General features: G+C 39.5%; 1 protein-coding gene across 8 annotated transcripts in view; it reads left to right on the forward strand.

The window, feature by feature from the left end:
* Positions 1-18,765, forward strand: part of LOC101463889 (inositol 1,4,5-trisphosphate-gated calcium channel ITPR1) — a 74,832-nt gene that overhangs the window by 14,039 nt on the left and 42,028 nt on the right. For all 8 annotated transcript variants that reach the window (XM_004544940.5, XM_024802444.2, XM_076883978.1 and 5 more), the window contains exons 5-32: positions 344-430; positions 1,788-1,946; positions 3,062-3,160; positions 3,899-3,982; positions 8,523-8,669; positions 8,828-8,923; positions 9,343-9,387; positions 10,433-10,587; positions 11,320-11,419; positions 11,703-11,863; positions 11,957-12,098; positions 12,319-12,477; positions 13,059-13,231; positions 14,398-14,517; positions 14,801-14,995; positions 15,101-15,352; positions 15,452-15,593; positions 15,703-15,856; positions 15,940-16,130; positions 16,238-16,370; positions 16,456-16,510; positions 16,592-16,757; positions 17,050-17,223; positions 17,362-17,436; positions 17,572-17,709; positions 17,816-17,941; positions 18,067-18,267; positions 18,365-18,616. In XM_004544940.5, the coding sequence (XP_004544997.1) occupies positions 344-430; positions 1,788-1,946; positions 3,062-3,160; positions 3,899-3,982; positions 8,523-8,669; positions 8,828-8,923; positions 9,343-9,387; positions 10,433-10,587; positions 11,320-11,419; positions 11,703-11,863; positions 11,957-12,098; positions 12,319-12,477; positions 13,059-13,231; positions 14,398-14,517; positions 14,801-14,995; positions 15,101-15,352; positions 15,452-15,593; positions 15,703-15,856; positions 15,940-16,130; positions 16,238-16,370; positions 16,456-16,510; positions 16,592-16,757; positions 17,050-17,223; positions 17,362-17,436; positions 17,572-17,709; positions 17,816-17,941; positions 18,067-18,267; positions 18,365-18,616 (3,981 nt within the window). The remainder of the gene's footprint in view (positions 1-343; positions 431-1,787; positions 1,947-3,061; positions 3,161-3,898; positions 3,983-8,522; positions 8,670-8,827; positions 8,924-9,342; positions 9,388-10,432; positions 10,588-11,319; positions 11,420-11,702; positions 11,864-11,956; positions 12,099-12,318; positions 12,478-13,058; positions 13,232-14,397; positions 14,518-14,800; positions 14,996-15,100; positions 15,353-15,451; positions 15,594-15,702; positions 15,857-15,939; positions 16,131-16,237; positions 16,371-16,455; positions 16,511-16,591; positions 16,758-17,049; positions 17,224-17,361; positions 17,437-17,571; positions 17,710-17,815; positions 17,942-18,066; positions 18,268-18,364; positions 18,617-18,765) is intronic.

An 18,765-nucleotide genomic window follows, 5' to 3' on the forward strand; every position in this document is an offset into this window, starting at 1 on the left:
CCTATCTTTCCACCCTCTACATTTTCCTTTCCCTTTTTCTGCTGCAATACATTACCATTTAAAGCAATCTGCAATCTGACTACACAGTCATAAACTGGAAGATTGCGATCGTGCCTGCGTTTCCATGGAAATGTGAGCCTGAGCTTTAACTAAAAGTCTCTGCTGCGTATATTTTTGACTAAGAACTTTGTTAATAATGTGGTGCCTTGTTAATGGCTAACCAACGTGATTGCGTCTTTTGGAATTACTGTGTAAGAGTGTTGGCAGTGATTTATGTTGCAATAGCTGTTAGATACGGTTTTGTTTTGTTTTTTCTCTCTCTCATCTCTCTTTTGTATCTCAGAGTGCGGCTGACTTGGAGAAGAAGCAGAACGACTCTGAAAACAAAAAGCTTCTTGGAACAGTGATTCAGTATGGAAATGTCATTCAGGTGTGTCTCTGGGAAATAGCTGTTTACAAGCTGGTCACACAAACTTTGATGTAACTAACACCTAGTTTGCATTCAACTGACATTAGTCATCACTGGCAGAAATAAACTGATTAAATAGAAATTATAAAGACAAGCAGACATTTCATAGAATTTCTTAGGATTCCTATTTTAATATACTGGGTATATGTTACATTGTGCTGACATGTGTCAACTCACTTATATTTATTCCACATGTGATTTTGTGTACACACTATTTTTCTCTCTCTGTTTTTTCATGTTTGTTAAATATATGTAACAGTCTTCCAAGGGGTGCCTCACACCTATAAGAGTTCACTTGTTATTGGAGAATATTAAAGGCACATTTTTCAAGATTTTTCCTTTTTTATGTTTCAAATACATATTTTTGATGTTTTCCAAAAAGGAATATAAGAAAAACACACAATATTTTCTTATTTCTGTCATTCTATATTTTTCTGCTACATGCTTTAAATTATATCACGTGCACTAGTTTTACAGGAACAGGTCATATGATCATATATAGTGCTGCCATTTTTCACTAATTTCTAGAAATCTTATACAAACAACACCAATCTTTAGCATAACTATTCAACCACATAAGGTGTGAGTTTCATCATCTTGCCAATGTTAGTTTCAGTGTTATGACCATTGGTTTAGGAGGATATAAAAGTGGGGAAAAAACAAAATTTCCTGAATTCCAGAAGAACACTGAAGTTTGAAAAATTCCAGGCCTCTGCTGATTAGTCAGATGCAATTATATCGCTATCAGTCACGCAGCCTGATCTTTGCTGATTGCCTGGGAGAAATCCATGTGGTTCTTCAGGCTGGCAGGCCTGTAAGGCCAGTTTTGATGTCCAACTGAAGTTACCAAATATGGTTATTTGCCTTATAAATGGAAATAGTAGGTTAATAAGATTTAAGTTAGTATTAAAAGTGTTTTTAAAAGTATTTAAGTGCAAGCTTGCTAAAGGTAGGTATTATGGCTAAGTGCAATTAAACTTAAAAAACTGCTGAAGTTTGGTTAAAAAACAAACTACAGTATTGTTTTGCAATACCCCTAAACTGAAATTCATGCTGCACACTAATGAAACTAAACTGAAGTGACCTTAAAAAATATCCTTAACAAAAGATACTGGAAACAAACAAATTAATGACAAATAATCTCTCCATTTCATATCATATATAAACTTTATTATATAAACATCAGACACTATTAGGAGTGTCTTGATCACAGGCTGATGTCCATCAAACACACTTCCCTTCTCACACCAGATTTCAGCCTCTGATTTGTCTGCCATGAATTTAATTCATTTCATTTGTTTAATGTAATTCTGCTCAGCTCCTCCACCTGAAGAGCAACAAATATCTGACCGTGAACAAACGACTGCCGGCACTGCTGGAGAAAAATGCCATGAGGGTGATGCTGGACACTGCTGGAAATGAGGGTTCCTGGTTCTACATACAGCCCTTCTACAAACTTCGCTCCATTGGGGACAGTGTGAGTCATTGTGTAGATAAGAGTGTGTTGCCACTATACCGTATGTAATTCAGTGTAAGGCAAAGCAAACAACTGAACTGTGTCTGGGAGTTTTTTTTTAATCCTGTATTTTTAAGACATCCCTTTAGAATGACGTGACTAATGTGCAGTAGTATATTAGTATGGTGTGAGTAGGAGATATTAAACTACAAGTACTTAATATTATTTTCATAGCCATCAGTTCTAAGCAAAATATTCACCTTCTTAATTGTAAGTTTTCATTTTTCCATTTTAAACTTTCAGCCAGATTTATGGTATGTTTGTAAGACGTCGGTTATACAGGTCTGCAGGGAAGATAAAACAGGCATTATCTACATTTTTTTAAATGATAGAACTCATACTAATATTAATTATTTGAAAGATTAACTCGTAATGATATATTATACATGGGGCCTTTAAGAGGCAGGTTGCCTTTGCCCTCCTTAGCCTTACTCTTGGGCATCTGTTTGATCACATCCCTGAACAGAATTCAGCTCGCGCCCACTTTCTCTGATCACAAAGCTGTTTTTGGCAACAGCTCTTCTGTCCTACGGCAGGAAGTAGTAGGCTGCTGTCCAAGGACAAAATGAACTACAGTGGAGTCCAGGCTTCCCTGTTAAGCTCCTCTCAAATTAGTTATGGCATGAAGCCTAAGCAGCAGGTCAAGAACAAAAAGATAATTGGAGTCACTCTCAACCTGCTGAGAATAGACAGTGCAGTGGCATATAAATGGATGGTGATACTCTCTGACCATTGCCTGTGTGCATGTCATTGGCAGATGTTTTTTAACTAAGTCGTTTGACACAGTTTACTATAGATTGACTCAATTTAACCTCCTTAAAGTCAAAGAATCACAAATTTTACAAAGCAGCCAGAGCATGTACAGTTATGGAAGTACCAAGAATCAAATGAAAGTCGAGGGATGTCAATAAAATTTAAAACGTCACAGAATTTGAAAATATATATTTTTTAAAGCTGTAAAAGATAAAAGAAATAAAACAATGAATCTGCACAACTATAGGTAAGACAGCGTAGAGAAGTAAGACTATTATTTTTTTTGTTAATGTTTTCTTTTTTTTTCTTTGTTTTAATGGCAGGTGGTGATCGGGGACAAAGTGGTCCTGAACCCAGTGAATGCTGGTCAGCCGCTTCATGCCAGCACACACCAGCTCGTGGATAATCCAGGATGCAATGAGGTATGATTAGCGCTTTTTCCGGCTTGGCTGACAGCTGACTGTTGTTAAACTGCAGGCTTCTTCTGGTGTCCTCCTTAGATTGAGCGCAATCAAACAAAAGGCTAAAACTAACAATACGTTAGGAGAGTTGTCCTGTTTTTCTGCTCTGTGTTACTAAGCAACATTGTTTTCATTAATTTATCAAAGGACATTAAGTAGAAACACAAAAAGATTAAGAAATAAGTGCTTTTATTTTTCTTCTTTTTGAAAAGCAAACGCAAAAACTTTTGTATCTCATTGATGACTGATGACTGCAAGTGGTTTAAACATAAAGTGAAAACATAAATCTTGGATGTTAATGGCATCAAACAGACTCCAACGGAGGAACCAGAGGAATAAAGTTCAGTTCTGTGTTTGATATGTTGTATTAGTTAGTTTCATATTTACAGTAGTATGTTTACTAGACAGTTAAAATAGGTTTTTAAATATCAGTTTCTTTGGCGTTGACTTAGCGACATGTGTAGATTATTAACTGAATTACAAGTACTGATTCTGGCAATATATGCCAACGTATGCACAATACATTTAGATATTATCTTTAAATAAGAGTGGTCTCTGATCTAATCTCAAAATAAATGATTTTATGATGATTTTATGTTTTGTTTTTTTGATCTTTGCAGAATATGAGAAAACAAATGAAAGGTCTAGTGTCACTACATGATGCTACAACTCACATTCTTCTGATTGTTTGTTTTTCAGGTGAATTCAGTCAACTGTAACACCAGCTGGAAGATCGTCTTGTTTATGAAATGGAGCGACAATCAGGATGCCATTCTTAAAGGGGTTTGTCTCACAGTAGAAACCAGCCTAGAAAAACTGTCTATGGCTTTTAGAAAATCATTGCATATGTGTTATAACCAGAGAGTAACGCGTTACTGTAATCAGATTACTTTTTTTCAAGTAATGAGTTAAGTAAGGGATTACAATTGCAAAAACGGTAATTCGATTACCGGTACTTTCCCATAGGAACACTGCGTTACTAAAACCATGACTTTTTTTTTTTTTGCGAGAACGTCTCATGACAGTGACGTAAGCGAGTGCGACGTTCATGACAACAGCTGTCTGCAGCTCAACAGTGGATAATATATCGAGTACGGGAGAGAGTATCAGCGTTTAAAGCGTGGAAGTACTGACCTTACTTTTAAGTTTGATTCCATAAAAAGTGACAAAAACATTAGTGTCCATTGTGCGTGGGAAGAAAACGTCTTTTTACAGCGAAAAAAACCCCTAAACTCCCAAGCAAGTACCGAGCGCGCAACGACGTAATGGGAAATTCACAGAGAAACTCGCGGCACTGACCGCCGCGGCACACCTGCACCAGGGTAAACCTCCGCCTACCCTACTCCTGCTTTACAGGTGAAAATAGAGCAACAGGACCGCTAGTCTTTGATTTTATTTATTTTCTGCTGTGTTTTACTTGCATCTATTTGAAAGAGTGAGTGTAAACACACACAAAAAAAATTACAGTGGGGCAAAAAAGTATTTAGTCAGCCACCGATTGTGGAAGTTCCCCCACTTAAAATGATGACAGAGGTCAGTAATTTGCACCAGAGGTACACTTCAACTGTGAGAGACAGAATGTGAAAAAAAAATCCATGAATCCACATGGTAGGATTTGTAAAGAATTTATTCGTAAATCAGGGTGGAAAATAAGTATTTGGTCACCTCAAACAAGGAAAATCTCTGGCTCTCACAGACCTGTAACGTCTTCTGCAAGAAGCTTTTCTGTCCCCCACTCGTTACCTGTATGAATGGCACCTGTTTGAACTCATCATCTGTATAAAAGACACCTGTCCACAGCCTCAAACAGTCAGACTCCAAACTCCGCCATGGCCAAGACCAAAGAGCTTTCGAAGGACACCAGGAAAAGTATTGTAGACCTGCACCAGACTGGGAAGAGTGAATCTACAATAGGCAAGCAGCTTGGTGTGAAAAAATCAACTGTGGGAGCAATCATCAGAAAATGGAAGACATACATGACCATTGATAATCTCCCTCGATCTGGGACTCCACGCAAGATCTCATCCCGTGGGGTCAAAATGATCATGAGAACGGTGAGCAAAGATCCCAGAACCACACGGGGGGACCTGGTGAATGACCTGCAGAGAGCTGGGACCAAAGTAACAAAGGTCACCATCAGTAACACACTACAACGGCAGGGAATCAAATCCCGCAGTGCCAGACGTGTTCCGCTGCTGAAGCCAGTGCATGTCCAGGCCTGTCTGAAGTTTGCCAGAGAGCACATGGATGATACAGCAGAGGATTGGGAGAATGTCATGTGGTCAGATGAAACCAAAGTAGAACTTTTTGGTATAAACTCAACTCGTCGTGTTTGGAGGAAGAAGAATACTGAGTTGCATCCCAAGAACACCATACCTACTGTGAAGCATGGGGGTGGAAACATCATGCTATGGGGCTGTTTTTCTGCCAAGGGGACAGGACGACTGATCCGTGTTAAGGACAGAATGAATGGGGCCATGTATCGTGAGATTTTGAGCCAAAACCTCCTTCCATCAGTGAGAACTTTGAAGATGAAATGAGGCTGGGTCTTCCAACATGACAATGATCCAAAACACACCGCCCGGGCAACAAAGGAGTGGCTCCGTAAGAAGCATTTGAAAGTTCTGGAGTGGCCTAGCCAGTCTCCAGACCTCAACCCCATAGAAAATCTGTGGCGGGAGTTGAAAGTCCGTGTTGCTCGGCGACAGCCCCAAAACATCACTGCTCTCGAGAAGATCTGCATGGAGGAATGGGCCAAAATACCAGCTACTGTGTGTGCAAACCTGGTAAAGACCTATAGTAAACGTTTGACCTCTGTTATTGCCAACAAAGGTTATGTTACAAAGTATTGAGTTGTATTTTTGTTATTGACCAAATACTTATTTTCCACCCTGATTTACGAATAAATTCTTTACAAATCCTACCATGTGAATTCATGGATTTATTTTTCACATTCTGTCTCTCACAGTTGAAGTGTACCTCTGGTGCAAATTACTGACCTCTGTCATCATTTTAGGTGGGGGAACTTGCACAATCGGTGGCTGACTAAATACTTTTTTGCCCCACTGTATGTGCTGGAATGTGCAGAAAATAGGTTTAAATATTAAACAAATTTCTTCCAGTCATAGAATGTTGCATATAATTAAATTTTTGCTTGATGCATAAAGTTGATGCAAACTAGGTGTTAGTTACAAGTTAAAACAAGTTTTAAAAGAGACTTTTCCATTTGATTACATTTTGTATGATGCATTATGTAGAAAAAGTAGAATTGGGCTGAAAGATCTATCGCTTTATCACCTATTCAGGTTGTAAATCGTGTTTTTAAAAAGTAACCAAGTAACTAAGTAATTAATTACTTTTGAAAATAAGTAATCAGTAAAGTAATGGGATTACTTTTGGGGGGAAGTAATCAGTAATTAGTTACTGATTACTTTTTTCAAGTAACTTGACCAACACTGGTTATAACATAACTGTATTTTAATATAACATGAATAGAATGACAGAAACAAACAAACCAAATAATACAACAGCATCTAAGTCAGTTCAGTCTGGCTTTATGGAAAACCTTTCAGACGCTATAAAATGCCAATATAACAAGAATTCAGTTAGTTGCATTCATAGTCTATATTTGACTGAAATAGTACAAAGACTACGAGTCCATACGTTTTTGGACAATGACAAATGTTTTGTAATGTTTCACATTACATCACGGAGGATTTTAAATCAAACAATCACGATATGATTAATAGAAGTATTGTATTAACTCGTTAAGAATCACAGCTATGTTTCTATATGCTTTCCCACAGACTGACGAGCAGTTCCCTTCTTCCTCAATGACAAATGAAACAGATAAATTAGCTTGATTGAATTGCAAGTGTTCAGTTTCTATTTGGTAGTTTTTTATGCAAGCGGAGGAGGCGATCATGAAGCTAAAAAAAATCTAAATGAATTAATTACACTAATTAAATGAGTAATTTAACTATTTATAAAAAAAAAAAAAGCTTCCCACAGCAAATGATTATTTCAGTGTAATTCAGTTGGAGTTCACCACTCTGTGAAAGAGTGCGTGGGTAAATGGTTCAGTTATGATGGAATAACGTTTCTCACTAAAGAACTGAGGGTTTAAATCATCTACAGTGATGATGTGATATTAAAGAATTTATGAATGTAAAGAAAGTGGCCAGAAACCAATACTGAAGAGTCCTGCAGCAGCACTACGTTAACAGCTCTTCAAATTCAGTAGTGGAAATCGGTAAATCGGCTCAAGGACACAGGAAGTGAGAACCACAGCTGGTGAACCAAATTTGTTGCTAGATCCACAAATGCAATTTAAAATTCTACTGTCAACGGCAAAAGCACAGGTAACCTTGACCCAGAATTTCAGCCGTCTTCTCCGTTCACAGTACGTTTAGGTAAATTCAGAAAATGTCCTGTGGCCTCACTAATCGAAATGTTAACGTCTTTTGGAAGTCATGGAAGCTACAGGCTCAGAGACTGCCGGTTCCGGAGTGCAGAAAGATGTTTTATTTTATTGTAAAGCTATAAGGCTTGTTTTAGTAGGATTATATCAAACCACATTCTGCATATATACAACTGGAGCTTATGAAATCCTATTTATACTACCCAGATGCTTACAGTGTTAGCATTGTTAAAAGAAGTGGTGATGCAACACACCTCTCGCAGACCGCCACAGCTTTTTTTTTAAACATTTTGCTGGCATCAAATTCCATATAGGAATTTAATTTCCATCCGTCTGCCCATCTATCCAGTCATTTTTATCTGCTTGTCCAATTCAGGGCTGTAGAGTGGCTGGAGTCTGGAATATCTGGAATTTCTTCTTTGCTTTTTTTTGGTGCTGTTTTCCATTTCCTATAGAATTCAAATAATTTGCATCTTATTGCATCTCACAGTGTCCACTTTTTTGGAAACTGTGCTCTAACTAAAAGCTGTTGCATAAGGTTCCCTCACCAGAGTTGAGTGGGCTGGTTGCTTGTTTGCTTGTTTTTTTTTATATATATATATATATATATATACATTTTCCCAGTTGAGTATCATCAGTTTACAGAACATTTTAACAAATGTGTATTATCTCTTACAGAAACAGCTCTACATTAGGGGCTTTAACATCTAAAACAGCGTAGGCAACTAGGTCTGCCATGCGACCTCCATGAAATGAAATGTTTGCCAGCAGCCAGAAAATGTTTAATTATTTTTCTCTTATTCCTCATATACTGAACTAGTTGAAACTAGTCTCATTTCATACAAGTTTTGGTGGTTTTAAGATTAACCTGAGAAAAGTAACCTACATTTTTCTTCTCTCCAGGGTGATGTGGTACGACTGTTTCATGCAGAGCAAGAGAAATTCCTTACATGTGACGATCACAGAAAAAAGCAATATGTTTTTCTACGCACTACGGGACGACAGTCAGCTACCTCGGCAACCAGCAGCAAAGCCCTATGGGAGATAGAAGTGAGCAGGAATATTGTTAGAGCTGGTTTTTCCTATTGTGCACTTGTATGCAATCCCAGGTGTAGATTTTCTGAACTGCAGCAACAAAAACCTGAATAGAGACTGTGATCTGTTTCCTATTTATTTTATATCATCAACTTTTTGTGCTCTTGCATCAGGTCGTACAGCACGATCCGTGCCGAGGGGGCGCAGGGTACTGGAACAGCCTGTTTAGGTTCAAACACTTGGCCACTGGACACTACCTGGCTGCAGAGGTCAGCACGCCTCCAACCTCCATTTGTTTGTCTGTCTGTCTCTTTAACAGCAAGATTACGCAAAAACTACCAGGGCAAATTCATGAAAGCAGGTGAAGAGGGGGAGTGCAGCAAAAAAAGACCCCATTTTTATTTTTGCTGTGGATTCAGACCTCTTAATTCAGATATGTGAAGCTGTGATTTTTAAGGCCCTCTTTGGTTATAATTGGAGCCAAGTGATCTAAACATCCTATTAATAACATGTTACTCATCAGCTTTTCTATTCCAAGAACTTCCATTAGACTTTATTTACACTGAAGAAAATATCAGTGACCCAACATTCAGTTCATTTTCCTAAGTTACAATCTTCCGAATGCTTTTTGGACTGGATTTATTTATTTATTTTACGAAGTAGTGAATCACTTTTGTGTTTTTTGCAGCTGAACCCAGATTATGAAGAGGAGTGCCTGGACTCACGCTCTTCAGTAAGTAGACATTTTTTAAAAAGTCATAATATTTAGAAATATTTAATTGGAATCCAGTGCTTAATAAGCCTTAGTAGGTGAATGTCATGGCCACAGAAAGAATTTGTGTAGTGTAGAAGAGCATCTCCAATCTAATTCTTCAGTTTTTAAAAATATATGCTAATGTGTAATTATTTTCACATATCACATATGTATTTGTATTTTATAGTTTAGTTTAACAGATACCATGTTGGTGAAACTCACCTACTCATTTCTTAATATGGAACCTTGTTTATAATAATTATAATGGCATCCATTTGGGTTTCCTCAAAATCTCAACTTAATAACTCAGAATTTTGAGACAATAACCCCAAATTGTGACTTAAAAATAAAATGAATAAAAAACCAGAAGGCATAGCCTCTTTTCCCGTGTTATAATCAGAGCTGTATTGTTTACCATTTCCACCAATAGAGGGCTCAGTGTAGCTTTACTGGATGTGAATGCTTTAACTTTCAGCGAACAGCAGATGGCAGCCTTTCACTGTGAATGTGTGTTCCTGAAACGTGCAGTAGCAGTGTGCCTCAACCATACACTGCACTTGCAGGAGGCCTCATCTCACAGGCCGGGCCGAAGTTGTTCACATCTGTTGGCCAAGCTGTAACAAGTGAACCAAATCCTAGCCAGTCACCTCCTCAGTTTACGGCCTTGCTCTTCAGATTAAAAGGAAATTAGTTTCAATTCATTATAGTTAAGTCTTTTTTGCATATAACATCTTTTGTTTATTGAGTTTTGACTTATTTAAGGTAGTCTTATGCCTTCCGTGGGAACCATTATCAGTTACTGAATTAAGACTGTGACGTTTTACGAGGGAAATGCAACTTACAAGGGGAAAAAAAGGAAGAAATATTTATGGTCACTGTAATATATTAGCAGTATCTTGCTTCAGTTCCTAGAAATCTTTCCACACTGAGTTTTAACACTTTCACTGACATATCTCTGACATTTTTTAAAATTATTTTGCTGTTTATTTTTAATCAGACTTTATTTTTCCCCCTTTCCCTCCAGCTTGACTCAGAGCAAGAAGCTATGAGAGCCCGTTTGAGAAATGTCCAGGACAAAGTCATGTACACTCTTGTGTCTGTTCCTGATGGAAATGACATCTCTTCCATATTTGAGCTCGACCCTACCACTTTAAGGGGGGGAGACTCACTAGTTCCCAGGTATGAAAGATAAAAAAGATGAAGCATTTCAGACCCACCCTGATTATTGTGTTATTGCGATACAGAGAAATTCATTGCCTGGTTCCTGCCCTGTCACTTTTTCCACGGAAACCCAGACAGCAGACACATTACAAGCAGGGGACTTCCACAGTATATTACCACTGTTGTAATATGTTTGCAAAACAAGCATGGCAAGTGTGTGTGATAATAATTGTTGTAAGAGAGTCTCTAACTGATGATTATTCACGATAAAGTGGATGTTGGAAGTTACGCAGGTGTAGTTGTTCTTTATGATGGCAATGCAGATAAGGATGTTGAGATAGAGCATATAATAAAGTGTGTAAAGGAGACAATTATTCTGTTCTTATGTGAACGTGTGTCTGTGTAAGTTTGGTGAGGAGTGAGAAAATATGACGCAGACTCGCAGTGTCGCAGAAGAAATGCACCGAATTTCGCTAGAATAGCTCGAGGAAGTGAAAGCTGTTGCCTAGCCACATTTATGGGAAGTGGTCGACTGACCATGTAGGCCCCAGATCATATGTATATTTGTGAACTTTTGTAAGGTGATCAAAGGTTCTGCTTCAAATGCATGATTTTTCTTAAAAAAGAGCATTTTTAAAAAAAATGGAAACATCACCTTTTTCATGAGTTATGTAGCCTTTGCACTTATGATGCACAAACAATTTGCAGATATAAACAAGAACAAAGCATAACAATAAAATGTCTTTTCAGAAACTCGTATGTACGCCTCAGACACTTGTGCACCAACACGTGGGTTCACAGCACCAACCAACCAATCGACAAGGAGGAGGAAAAGCCTGTCATGCTGCGTGTGAGTGACACTTAATTTACAATAATGTCTAAATATGTAGCAAATTGTGCAGGATGCTGAGCTATAACTATGCTGGAGATTTGGATCAGTCAAATCTAAATCACATTGGTTCCCTCTTCCTCCTGCACCTGCTGTGCAGTAAATTTGTTATATATTAAGTGCGGGTAGCTCTCTTTCTTTTTCACAAAAAATGCTCTTTTGCAGTTTTGATTATGGGTTCTTGGCAAAGAGCTTTAACAAGTGTTTCACAGACCAATTCTTGTTTTGTTTTGTTTTTTTCAAGATTGGAACTTCTGCACTCAAAGAAGACAAAGAGGCTTTTGCCATTGTGCCCGTCTCCCCAGCTGAAGTGAGAGACCTTGACTTTGCCAACGATGCCAGTAAAGTGCTGGCTTCTATTGCTGGGAAGCTGGAAAAAGGCACAATCACCCAGAATGAGAGGAGGTATAAAATGCATAGTGGGACAGTTAAACAGTAAACACTGTTAAGTTCTAACTATAAGCACGATCTTACTGTTATTCCTGCATATAAAATCAGAGCCGTTACCAAGCTTCTGGAGGATTTGGTGTTCTTTGTGGTGGACATTCCCAACAATGGACAGGACGTTCTGGAGATCATGGTTAACAAACCCAACAGAGAACGACAGAAGTTAATGAGAGAACAGAATATTCTCAAACAGGTGATGTCTTAATACCGTAAATATAACATTTTCTAGACACTCAAGGTTAAATTTTCCATTTTGTGTGAACTTCTTGAGTCCTACTGACTTACTGAAGTCCCTCTATCTTCTCATGACATGTGGCATCTTTGCCACATTTGCTTTAGCAGTATTGCATAGTTGTATATAGTTATGTATAATGTCATTGTTACAACTGTCTTAACATTTCTCTTAAATTCAGATCTTCAAGCTCCTGCAGGCTCCTTTTACAGATAGCGGCGATGGGCCCATGCTGCGGCTGGAGGAGTTGGCTGACCAGCGTCATGCCCCTTTCAGACACATCTGCCGCCTATGTTACAGAGTTTTACGTCACTCGCAGCAGGACTACCGCAAGAACCAGGTACTTTTTGTCTGGCCTGAAGTCTTCATAAGTGCAGTTCCCATCTGACGTTTGGTACAGGTCTCGCTGTGGTTTCTGTAAAGGTGTATTTCCGCTTAGTAAAATAAGCCATTGTTCTGTGATAACACTGATTTGATAACTGAAGCAAAAAATATTCCGAATCCAAGATGTGTAACTGAAAGTACTCTGAAGTATGCGCTGGTTCATCTGCCAGGTCTCTTTATCAATTTCTGTTGGCACAAACACACAAAGCCAGTGTGATATGAGCTCATTCTATAAAGAATTCTTGTAAAGTAAAGTTACCATTTGGCTTTTCTAGGAACAGTCCATTTCTTTGGTTACAGTGTAATAGTTAGAGGAGTCATTTCATTAGGTTAAATGAAGAGGACATTGTGGACATGCTGTTCTTTTTGCACACTGATAAAGACGGGGCAAAATGAGTCAATGATGGCTTCGACTTAAGGTTATGCTTTTTAGAAAGAGCTTAAAGAGAGACAGGCCAAGTAATGAATGACATTCTTTAAAATGTGCTTAAGCTGTCTTTTGTTGCTTTTTGTTGAGAGCGTCTGCCTCCCTTGCAGGAGTATATAGCCAAACAGTTTCGCTTCATGCAGAAACAGATTGGTTATGATGTCCTGGCAGAGGACACAATCACAGCTCTGCTCCATAACAACCGCAAGCTCCTGGAGAAACATATTACCGCTGCAGAGATCGACACGTTTGTTAGCCTGGTGCGCAAGAACCGTGAGCCCAGGTTTGTGTGTGTGTGTCTGCATCCAATTAAAATTAAATTGAATTTAAACCATTACTTAGTTATGTGTTACCATAACTCTATGTCTGTATTGTACTTAAGAACATTCTGGTGATCAAATAAACATCCGTTGCAACATTTTGTCATTCAGTGGACGAAATTATTATTTGTTTGCTCAGTTACAAGGAAAGGAACAGTCTCTCATTTTTATGGTAGTTTCATTTGAATGGCGATAGAAAGAATATGAACCACAAATCCAGAAAAAACACATTACATAAACATTATGCATTGACTTGCATGTCACTGAGTGCAATAACTATTTTAGCCCCAAGCAAAATATGACTTAGTGCTTGGTGGGTACACTCTTTTTGGCAAGGACAGAGGTGAGACGTTTTTTTAGTTGGTCACCAGGTTTGCACACATCTCGGGGGAAGATGTGTGCAGTCCCACTCCTCTTTACAGAAAATCTCTCAATCCTCTAGGTTTCTTGGCATCCACCTGACAACTCAAGACTTGAGCTCCCTTGAGTCTGGAGACAGGCTAGGTCACTGCATGACTTTAATGTGCGTCTTCTTTAGACATTCCTTTGTTGCCTTGCTGGTATGTTTTGGGTCCCATACATGCTGGAACACCCATCCAAGACCCATCTTCAGTATGCTGTCAGCCAGGGAGGGATTTTCTCATCAAAGATCGTATGATCCATCCATTGGCCGCTTAATGCGTTATAATCATCCTGTGCCTTTAGCAGAAAAACAGCCCCAATCATAATGTTTCCACCTCCACGCTTGAACAGGTCAAGGTGATGCCAAAGGGTTCGATTTTGGTTTCATCAGACCACAGTACGTTCTTCCAAGCCTTCTCTGAATCATTTAGATGTCCTATGGGCGATATCTGTGTGCCACATGTGTTTCTTTTTCTGGATTTTTGGTTGATCTCTCCGCTTTAAAATGAAACCAGCAAAAAAATAGACACTGATCTTTTCTTTGTAAGTGAGCAAAACTGATAAATTGGAAAGGGGATCGAATAATTATTTCCCCCACTGTAACTCTTTGTGACATCAGAAAAGCTGAAGCCTCGCTTCAAAGACTCATCACCTCTCGTGCTTTGAGAGATCGTGGAGGTTTTTAAAAGAAGACTTGGGATTAAATGTTATACTTTTGTTTGTTCAGGTTCTTGGACTACCTTTCAGACTTGTGTGTGTCAATGAATAAGTCCATCCCTGTGACACAGGAGCTCATCTGTAATGCAGTGCTGGATCCAGCTAACGCAGACATCCTCATAGAAACAAAGTGAGTCCTCATCACTCTCTTGACCTCCTCCCTGTTCCCTCTGTTTGATGTCACTGTGAATGTACTGAGGTTTCACTTTGACAGTTGCCCATTAATTAGTGTCTAGAAAAGGCATTTTATCCAGTACTGTGATTAAAAATACAAAGGTTATTTGTCGCAGTTTTGGAATAAATAAAACATTTTTGATACAAAGGCTTTCTTCTGCCCACACGATTACACTAGCAAAGTAAATAATGTCTGTTTTTATTAAGTTTTTTCTTGATGATTTCTTTTTTTTCTGTAGACTGGTTCTTTCGAGATTTGAGATTGAAGGAGCATCACTCGGGGAGAACTCTGTGGAATCAGAGGAAGACGAGGAGGAAGTGTGGTTGTTCTGGAAAGACAACACTAAAGAGATCCGCAGTAAAAGCATCCGGGAGCTTGCTCAGGATGCCAAGGAGGGTCAGAAGGATGACCAGGAGGTGATCAGTTACTACAGGTAAATACCGCACCTCAGCCGGCTCCTTGAAGATGGAAAAGGTGTATCCTGTGATGGCAAATTTACAAAAGGAGAGCCTGACTTACCTGTGTGGACACCTTACAGGTACCAGCTAAACCTGTTTGCCAGAATGTGTTTGGACCGTCAGTATCTGGCAATCAACAAGATCTCTGGCCAGCTGGATGTGGACCTGATCTTGCGGTGTATGTCAGATGAAGACCTGCCGTATGACCTACGAGCCTCTTTCTGTCGAATGATGCTGCACATGCATGTGGATCGTGACCCTCAGGAGCAGGTTACACCAGTCAAATATGCACGACTGTGGTCTGAGATCCCTTCAGAGATTGCTATTGACGAGTGAGGGAGTAGGCAAACTATATAATCATATTGTAAAGCATTTCTCATGTATGTGTTTGCAGTTTCGTAACTTGTTGTTTACATATGGTTTACTTGTAGCTATGACAATGATGGAACATCTAAAGATGAAATTAAGGAGCGATTCTCACAAACGATGGAATTTGTTGAAAACTACCTGAGAGATGTGGTGTCTCAGAGCTTCCCTTTTGCAGATAAAGAGAAGAACAAACTCACCTTTGAGGTCACCCTGGTGCTTTCTTGATATACTACAATTACACTCATGTCATAGTAGTCATGCTCCAAAAATCAAATCAGCAAACTCGCTGAAAGCATCTATTTTCCATGTTTAGGTGGTGAATCTGGCCAGGAACCTGATTTATTTTGGCTTCTACACCTTCAGTGACTTATTGAGACTAACCAAGATCCTCCTGGCTATTCTAGACTGTGTCCATGTCAGTACCATTTTTGCTTTCAACAAGCTGGACAAAGGAGATGACAGTAAAGGTAAGGGGATGGCAAGATGAGGACCGGAATCCCATGGATATGAAGTTCATTTGTGTGTTTTGCGTGCGTGTCAATGCTTCCAGGCAGTAATGTGATGAGGTCAATTCATGGCGTTGGTGAGCTGATGTCCCAAGTAGTGCTCAGAGGGGGGGGTTTCCTTCCCCCATCTTCAACCAGGGCCCCCAATGGTGACGCAGTCAAGACCCAGACTGAACCAGAGAAACAGGACATATTGGTCATGGACACCAAGCTCAAGATCATCGAGATCCTGCAGGTGGAAGACATACAATGTTCTAATGTTGTTATACTTCAATATAACCTTAATAAATACAGCACATTATATATGTATGTCGTTTGTTTTTGTTTTTTTCTTCACTGCAGTTCATCCTGAATGTTCGCCTGGACTACAGGATCTCCTGTCTGCTATCGATCTTTAAGAGGGAGTTTGATGAGAGTAATTCCCAAAATGACATATCTTTAGCTGGAGCAGTCGAAGGACCAAACAACATGCCAGGTTTAGAATAACATAGCTACATCATACACAAATGTGTGAACAAGTTATGGACTTTGTTAGTTAGAGAGATTTTCTGTGATTCCAGGGGCTCTGGATTTTGAGCACATAGAAGAGCAGGCAGAGGGGATATTTGGTGGAAGGTAAACACACATTGAGTATCGAAAGAGTCGAAAATATGAAATAGAGAAGTGTTTCTGAGTATATGTTCTGTTTATGTCTAGTGAAGAGAACACCCCTCTGGACCTGGATGATCAGGGTGGCCGAACCTTTTTGAGGGTCTTGCTCCATTTAACCATGCACGACTATCCTCCTCTGGTGTCTCGAGCCCTGCATCTGCTGTTCAGGCACTTCAGCCAAAGGCAGGAGGTCTTGCAGGCATTTAAGCAGGTATCCTCACAGTGACTCCCCTCAACTTAAAACTAAAGCAAGGAAATCAATAACCCGTACACTTGTTTGTGTTTTTGACATTTGCTTAAGTATATTATGATTTGCAAATACTTGTATTGCTCTAAAATGGATGAAAAACATTGAAATATTAAGAATTATTCTTTGGAGGATCTTCCTAAACCTCAGTGACACAAAATGCATATTCAGGTTTTCACAGTAACATTTTGTGGATCCTGTATAGCTTTTTGCTCTGCAGTTTGCCTAATCTTCCAGCAAATTTTTGTATTTACAGGTCCAGTTGCTCGTCACCAGCCAAGATGTGGAAAATTACAAGCAAATAAAGTCGGACCTGGACCAGCTGCGCTCCATCGTCGAGAAGTCTGAGCTCTGGGTGTATAAGAGGCTGGGGCCAGACGAGGGCATGGATGTAGTGGACGTGCTCGCCGCTGAGCCAGAACATAAAAAGGTGCAGGGTGTTATTTCCTGAACAGAGCCAATCTCATAACCCTGAAAAGCCATCCACCAAAAAGTATTCCTTTTGTTTTTTTTTGTTGTTGTTTTTTTACCACAGTAAGGCTATAACACGCTGTTATGTCGTTCACAGGGTGACTCAGGGGGCATAGACAAACCAAAGAAAGCAGAAAGCACAAGCAGTTACAACTACAGGGTGGTGAAGGAGGTAACAAGTTTTCTAACCTTGTTAAAAGATTGTTTTAACATATCTGAATATTTTGCAAATGTTGTTGCGCAGCACTAGAGTTTTTCTACATATATTTTCCTCATGTTTTTGCTTTTTCTCAACTCTCCCTCACAGATCCTGCTGCGTCTCAGCAGGTTGTGTGTCCAAGAAGGTCTGTCAGGTAGAAAAAGCAAGAAGCAGCAACAGAGGCTGCTGAGGAACATGGGGGCTCATGCTGTGGTTCTTGAGCTCTTACAGATCCCTTATGAGAAGGTGTCAATGGTTCTCAATGGGTTTATTTTTTGTTTTTATTTTTAGTAGCACATTCTTTTGTGTGTACGAGCGGGCAAACCTTCACGTTAGCCCTTTTCCACTCTAGGGAGAAGACTTACGCATGCAGGATATTATGAAGCTAGCCCATCAGTTTCTACAGAATTTCTGTGCAGGAAATCAGCAGAACCAGGCGCTGCTACACAAGCACATCAATCTTTTCCTCAACCCAGGGGTGAGCTGTCTTGTGCACTGATTGACGCTTGCAGTGTTAATGATACAAAAGCACAGATTTTGATTTTGCACAACAACAACATCTTGGAAAACTGGCTTCTCTTGTCTTTGTTTTCTTGTGTTCAGATCTTGGAGGCCATCACCATGCAGCATATCTTCATGAACAACTTCCAGCTATGCAGTGAAATAAATGAGCGTGTGGTTCAGCACTTTGTCCACTGCATTGAAACACATGGCCGCAACGTCCAATACCTGAAATTCTTACAGACTATTGTCAAGGCAGAGAACAAGTTCATCAAAAAGTGCCAAGACATTGTCATGGCAGAGGTGCTAAATCAATTCTACACAGTTTTTTCCCCCCCACTGTGTTTCACTTATGCCACAGTTTCCTTATGTTCTAATATGTATCCGTTTCTTCCTCCAGCTGGTGAATGCTGGTGAAGATGTCCTGGTCTTCTATAATGACCGTGCCTCCTTCCAGACTCTGGTCCAGATGATGCGATCAGAGAGGGATCGCATGGATGAGAACAGTCCTCTAATGTACCACATACACCTAGTGGAGCTCTTGGCTGTGTGCACTGAGGGCAAGAACGTCTACACAGAGATAAAGTGTAATTCGCTCTTGCCACTGGATGACATAGTGCGGGTGGTGACCCATGAAGACTGTATCCCTGAGGTGAGATAAGCTGGAATGTTTGAGAGTTATGAGAAACAATAAGCTGCACAGTTTGTGATTTTAATGCACTGGAAAAATTGAAGAAATAAAGATAGGGAGCCATATCTAAAGATAAGTGTTACTGCTTGCAATAGGTATGCTATAGAGGC

Source organism: Maylandia zebra, linkage group LG5 (assembly GCF_041146795.1).
Source record: "Maylandia zebra isolate NMK-2024a linkage group LG5, Mzebra_GT3a, whole genome shotgun sequence".
Lineage (NCBI taxonomy): Eukaryota > Metazoa > Chordata > Actinopteri > Cichliformes > Cichlidae > Maylandia > Maylandia zebra.